Source organism: Gavialis gangeticus, unplaced genomic scaffold, assembly GCF_001723915.1.
Source record: "Gavialis gangeticus isolate Ggan-Ray unplaced genomic scaffold, GavGan_comp1, whole genome shotgun sequence".
NCBI lineage: Eukaryota > Metazoa > Chordata > Crocodylia > Gavialidae > Gavialis > Gavialis gangeticus.
In genome coordinates this window covers 2,910,965-2,917,713 of record NW_017729019.1, presented here as the reverse complement: position 1 = coordinate 2,917,713, position 6,749 = coordinate 2,910,965, and the positions used below count along the sequence as shown (strand labels likewise).

Here is a 6,749-nt window from a genome sequence, read left to right as displayed (position 1 = left end):
TGCAGTGAAAGGAGGCAGTGGTAAACATGTGGATGGAGTTGGGAAATGAGGTTCGTGACTCCTGGGTCCCCCTCCCTGACTGCTGCCTTTGACAGGTCACCCCCCTTCTCTGCGCATTGGCTCCCGCGCCTGTAGCTGGGGGGCAGCAGTGCTGAGGGCGGGCTGGACCAGGGCACTGCGTCACTGCACCTGCAGCAGCCTCCGTACCCCAGGGAGGCCCCCAGAGCCGCTCCCTCTATCCCTGCACGTGCCCCCTCAGTGAGTGACTTGACCCAGTGTGTGGCCCTTGACCTCCAGCTGTGGCTGCTGTTATCTGCAGCTTGGCACTATCTGTCCTATGTCAACACAATCTGGACCCCATACCCAGAATGACCTTGGAGCCACCCAGCCATGTAGCATTAGGAATCCCACCCCTCAGGGCCACTAAGAGCCATACACTCTATCTTGCTTGCCTTTTCCAGGCCCCTTCCCTGGATGCTAACCCCGGTCATGGTACCTTTGCTACAGGGCTCTATCTCTCAGCCTGCTGGGTGGCCTGGGGGATGGGACACAGCCCTCCCCACTGCAGGACACCTGCAGCCTAGCAGCCACTGCTCCAAGCAACCAGCCCAGCCTGGAGATACCACCCCCATGTAAGCTGGCAGACTCCTGGACCTGCCTGGCACTGGGCTCAATGAGCTGAGCTCCTCGGTCCCTGGGCACTGAGTCACCTCTCCTTACCTTCCAGGCTAACCTGGTGGCAGCTTTTGAGCAGAGTCTGGTGAACATGACATCCCGCCTGCGACATCTGGCTGAGACTGCGGAGGAGAAGGTGCGCACAGAAAGGAAGAGTGCAGGGGCTGGTCGTGCTGAGACCATGGCAGTTAGGAGCCTTGTTGAGCCAGACCACAGGTCTCAGCTCCCCAGTAGAGCTGAAGGATCTCAACTGGGTGGCTAAACCTGTCCACTGCAGCTGGCTGTGGGTGCTGGAGCAGAGTGCGGGCACCAAGCAGTGGGAACCTGTTCTGGGGAAGTGACCCAGGCTGCAGAGGCACTTGCCTCCTTCCACAATGGTGTCTGAGCCTAGGCTGGGTCCTGCAGAGCCACACCCTTCTTGGGTCCTCATGCTGCTGAGCCTGCCCTTCCCCTCCTCTTCACCAATCTGTAGCAAGCTAGTGGGGCATGGTACCCAGGGAATACTGGAGGGGTCTTCTGGCCAGTACTGGAAGTCTTGTCCTTCTGGGCATCCTCAGAGACTTCTGGGTATCAAGACCTTGGAGACCAGTAGTCCTCAGCTCAGCAGTGGGCACTTGCAGTGGCAGGGGGGTAGCACATGCTAGGGCACTGGGGTGCGAGTGGAAGTGGGGTGGGTGCCCCTACTGAGGGGCACAGACATATCCTCCCGGCTTCTCCTCAGGACACAGAGCTGCTGGACCTGCGAGAGACCATTGACTTCCTGAAGAAGAAGAACTCGGAGGCCCAAGCTGTAATCCAGGGAGCTCTGAGTGGGACTGATGTCACGCCCAAAGGTAAGGTGGGGCAGTGGGCCATGTTCCTAGTGCCCAGGGACCAGCACAGGCACGTCATCCAGAGTCGCTGGGGTCCTTGCCTGGGTAGGACACACCTCTTTCCCTGGTCTGGAAAGTGAAGGAACGTCCTCTATCCCCAAATTGGGACAAAGAGAGCTTACTTAGGCAGACAGGTCGTAGAATAAAGAAAAACCACACCTGTCTCTTCTCGAGAGTTATTTTATTGGAAAGCTAAACATAAGTGTAACTAGCATTCAGATAAGGCAATGGAAATACAAAAACGTACTCGTGCCTGGGAGGATGGGTATAGGCCAGACCCCAGGAACTCAGCTCTTGTTCAGTTCTTCCAGCATCTCAGGTCCCTGATTCACTTCTTCCCCCCCAGGTTTACAATCACAGATGCACAATCATTAATGACTTGTGTCTATCTACAGCCTGACTGGGTATATGTTAACAGAAGGGGTTGATCATGAAGACCACCTCCCTAGCTAAGTGAAAAATGTATGATAAATACTTAACAACTGTTTAACTACGATGGTCTCAGATGGTATCAGTTAGGTTTCTGACAGTGAGTGCTATTTCTTATGGTAATGGGTTTCAATTGCTTTGTTTGTGTTACTATGGTCAAACACTTAAGTCAGTTCTTTCTTGTTTACATCAGCAAAAATATGGACTTGTCCTTGCAAGCCTGTCTCTTTAAGAGGTTTCCCAAAGTTTGTTTCAATCCCTATAATGGAGGCATTTGTGCCAAGGCCTCTAATGTATTCCTTACAGGAAGGGGAGTAGGGGGATCCTTGGGACATGCTGGGAGGATAAAGGCACCCTTTCAGGGCAATGCTTACAGCTTCTCCAGGATAGAGGGTGGAGTGCTCTCTGCCAAGCAAGTAACTCCTTGAAAGCCAGCCCAGCCAGAACCACCATGAGCCAGCTCCTGCTCAGCCCCTGCCTCTCCACTGCCCTCTGCAGCCCATGCAGCCTATGTTGCTGTCATGGGGGTCTGTGTATGATGCAATCTGCCCAAGCGTCTTTTCCAAGGCTTGGAGGACATGCAGTCTGGAATCTAACTGAATAGAGCAACAGTGGCTGGGGTTAAGAGAGACCCCTCCAGAGTCTGCCATTCCCTACAGTGAAAACAGCTCCCTTGCCCAATCTCAGCTTTCCTAGTGCTTCTGTAGCAACAGCAGCCTGTTCATCCCAGGCAGGCACTCAGAGGATTAACATAAATTCACTGCCCAGGCCAGCATATCCAGCCGTCACCTGAAAATCCAGGTTCAAACCTTGTCAGAGTGTGGGGCTGTGTCACCACTGCAGTCTGCTGAAGCTGCCAGCACTTTGCTGCAGCCTCATGCTGCAGTCACAGTCGTTCCGAGGACACAGGTGTTTTCAGCATTAGCACACATGTTTGGTGCTGATCTGGTGTGATGCTTACATCCAAAGTCTGCATAGAGCCTGGAGTGAGCTGAGAGTTGCTTACTTCCATTGGTTCAGTCATACCAATAGAAAGGCCCCCTAGGATACTAAAGGACCATCAGATGGTGCCAAAGGGTCTCCAAAGCCACAGATTTAGGGAAGACAACCTCTTCAACAGGATGGGAGCCTCGGAGTACTAGGTGAGGTGAGAGCAGAGTACAGAAATTTCCAGGAGGGCTGCTGCAGAGGGTGGGGCTCCAGAGAACAAAGCTCTTGCACTCTTGGCATTGGGGTGAGCAGGAGACAGAAGGGATGTGGGCACAGGGCCTGAGAACTGATACATCAGGCTGCTTATAACGAGGAGGTTCTGAGTCTCTCCCATTTTCCTCCCTGGGACCCCAGAGCTACGCATCAAGAGGCAGAACTCCTCAGACAGCATCTCCAGCCTCAACAGCATCACCAGCCACTCCAGCATTGGCAGTGGGAAGGACGCTGATGCCAAGAAGAAGAAGAAGAAGAGCTGGGTAGGTTGTGGGGGGGCTGGAATGAAAGCATGTGGAAATCCAGGCAGGATCTGGCCAGGGGAGCTGCTGTGCTCTTGCAGCAGATGATGCCCATGCAGCTTGGGGCAGTACCCTTAGCACATCTCCCACAAGGCAGTTACTTGGAGTCCTGGAACTGCTGTCTGCCCTGTGGGAGTGTACGTGAGGAGCTCCTGTGGCAGAGCTGTTCTGGTATTGGCTTCTGGCAGAAGCTGAATTCACTGGCCAGGTGTGGAGCTCAGCCTTCTCCAGCCCTCTCTGGGAGCTCTGCAGCCCAGTACCATTCCTGAATGGGCATCCACCATCTTTCCCACAAGCATTAGCCCTAGCCAGACAAGAGTAGGGACTAGTCTGATGGCCCCACCCTTACACTAGCACTCCTGGGCTCAGTGGGATGGTCGCCCTCCATTCCCAGCCCAGACGAGGTCCCAGCTCAGGCTAAGGGGCAGCTGCAGGAGGCCAAGCTGAGGAGACTTCCTAGCCAGGCATTGACCCAGGTCCCCAGCAGCTCAGTGCAGGCAGGTCTCAGAGCTGAACACATGATTAAGTCTTGCTCTGTTTTTTTTCCTCCCCCAATGCTGACCTCAACCTTTTTTTTCCAGGTATACGAGGTAAGTCTTATACTGCTCCCTCCCTGTCTCTCATGTTATGCTCCCCTGTCCATGACAATCACTCCATTTCCTGTGGGACAGCACATACAGAACTAATCATCCCATCCATTACACTGGTGCTAACCTCCCTTGGAGCATGGTCCATCCGTGGTACCATCTGGGCCACCTGCTGCGCCGGTGCCAGGGCACTGCTTCCTTATGGTCTGGCTAGCATTAAAGCCAAGTTTTCGGTGCTCAACTCCTATTAGGCTCTCACCAAGGGGAGTGAGGCACTGATGCCTGAATTGTCAGAAATGACCAGCACTGCTGGGAGTGCCCAAGTTCTGGTCCCTGACACATCTTCCTCCAGGTGGCAATTGTTCAAAGATCATCTCAGAGAGATGTTCCAGAGCAAGGGGTTTCATGCAGACATCTCTACCTGAAGTGCTCTGTCCTGGGCTGTGCTGCAGCTTAGGCTGAGTGGTCCAGTCATACACTTGTCAGGTGGGGTGTCTAGTAACACAGGCCATTTTCCAGTGCTCCTCTTTTGCCAAGAAGAGTGATGCCCAAAAGGGCTGGCCAAGCCCACTGAAGCCTGAGTGTTATGACCCTTTTAGGACTGCAGACTGGGGTAGTGCTGGCTATGCTGGTACTCTGACCATTGGCTGTCGCTTCCATATGACTGCCTTCCCACCCTGAAGCCACAGCGCACAGAGCAGGTAGGAGGAAGGAAGCTCTGTAAGCTCCTCGTTCTCTCTTGAGTGACTGTATACAGGCGTATTCTCACTGGCAGGCATGTTGCTTGCCCTGTGCCCTGACTGGAACAGTTTGCCTTAGCAGGGTCTGTACAGTGTGCCTTCATCCCACCTACTCCTGCATCCTTCACTAAGCATATAGTGGATGACACCCACTCCCTGTTCCTCAGTTCCTCTGAACCACCTGGCTAGAGATGGAACTTCTTCTGCTTCCTTATAGCTTCGAGCCTCAGGGAGCACATCAAACCTGTAATTCTCCCTTCTCTCCTTTCTTGTGCTCTTCTAACACCTTTGCCACCCCCAGCTAGGATGTTTGAGAGTTATTTTCTTCCAGGCAGAGCCTGCAGTCCTTTGCCTGTGGCATGGCCACATTACCCACTGCGAGAGCCCTCTCTCTTACCCTTTGAGACAATGCCAGTATCTTGTGGCTTCAATGATGCTTCTAGTTCATTCACCCATTCACCTTGGGTCAAATGTACCACTTTCCCCTTTCTATCCCTTTCTTGCTCTCCTGCAATGGAGGTAAGGAGGCATTTTTTTCTTGGATCAACAGCCTTGCTCAGAACTGCCAACTCCTTCAGCTTCTGGCCTTGCTCTTCATGGGATGGGCGGATCCCAGGATCTGACAGCCAGTACCACTTCTGCCCATGCGAGGCCTGTATCCCCAGCAGTTCTGTCTGTCACTTCTTCAAGCCAAGGACCAGAGAAGACAGAAAATAAGCTTCAGCTGTATTCCCCTGGCTAGACACTTGGTTCAGTGTCTGGTCCAGGGCCTTAGCTCAGCATTACACATCCCTTGACCCTGGGAGCAGGCTAGCTGCTTTAATGCCATACGGTTTTGATCAAGATCTAGAGGCAACTATCCCAGCAGAGGCTAACAGAGGAAGTTTTCCTCCTCTTTACATTGCCAGAGACATGTAGCCCTCAGGCAAAGGCCTCTCATGAGGGAGATAAGACTCCCAAGACTTCTTACCTCGGACAGGTGACGGGCAAGGCATGTGAAGACCTGGGAGCTCTGACTCCAGAACCACTTTCTTCCCCTTCAGCCTCTCAGATGCTCATGATGGTAGAAGCTCCATGTTACTGCCATCCAGCACTGATACCCATAGATCTGGATGGATGAGACAAAAGGAGCAGTCCCGCTCAGGGATGGTTGAGAGAAGGAATTCCTATGCGTCCTTGCCCACTGAGAGGCCATTGTGCTCAGAGATACTGGCAGCACTTGAACCCAAGCAGTCGCAGGTCACACACAGTATTGTTTTCCTCGTGCCATGCCAGCCTGCATCCAGCCTGACCTAGCTTCATGCACATTTCCATGCTGTCACACTCCCCAGCACCAGACTCAAGGGCCACTCTTGCCAGGCTTAGCACTGGCCCTCCTCTTTTTGGGGTGCCAGTCAGAATCTTCCTTGGCATCAGCTTACCCCCACCTCCCTGCCACCATCCTGTTGACACTCGTGAAAGAAAAACAGCGCCCAGAGTGGTGTGCAGACTCTTCACATTTCAGCACAGTACCCTGCAGATGCCTGCATAGCCTGTCTGGACTTGGGATTTCCAACTGGCAGAGGGACATTCATCATCCATAGCCTGCACTGGGAGCTCTTCTGTTTCTCCCTAAGATACCATAAACAGTCAGTCTTCATTGCAAAAAAGCAAGCCCTCCTCTCAGCTAAAACCTTGGTTCAGTCAGTGCCATGACCCTCAGAGGACAGTGAGAATTTCCAGAACTCACAAAAAGTTGCAAACACCCTGAAGATTTCCCCAGAGGGGGAAGTCATACTGCTGGATAGGCTTACTGCTTCAAACAAGGCCCACAAGATTGGCCTTACCAGACAAGACCATACACCAAACCCCTGCATCTTGCCACCCCACTACCAAGAAGGCACATACAGAGTCCCATGCAGGAGGTCCCAAATAGCTCTTCCTCCCTGACATTTGTGACAG

The 6,749-nt window shown here is 53.2% G+C and overlaps 1 protein-coding gene across 5 annotated transcripts in view; it reads left to right on the top strand.

The window, feature by feature from the left end:
• The window catches only part of NAV1 (neuron navigator 1), a 229,355-nt gene that overhangs the window by 205,655 nt on the left and 16,951 nt on the right, over positions 1–6,749 (top strand). For all 5 annotated transcript variants that reach the window (XM_019513822.1, XM_019513823.1, XM_019513821.1 and 2 more), the window contains 3 exons: positions 728–811; positions 1,397–1,508; positions 3,321–3,442. In XM_019513822.1, the coding sequence (XP_019369367.1) occupies positions 728–811; positions 1,397–1,508; positions 3,321–3,442 (318 nt within the window). The remainder of the gene's footprint in view (positions 1–727; positions 812–1,396; positions 1,509–3,320; positions 3,443–6,749) is intronic.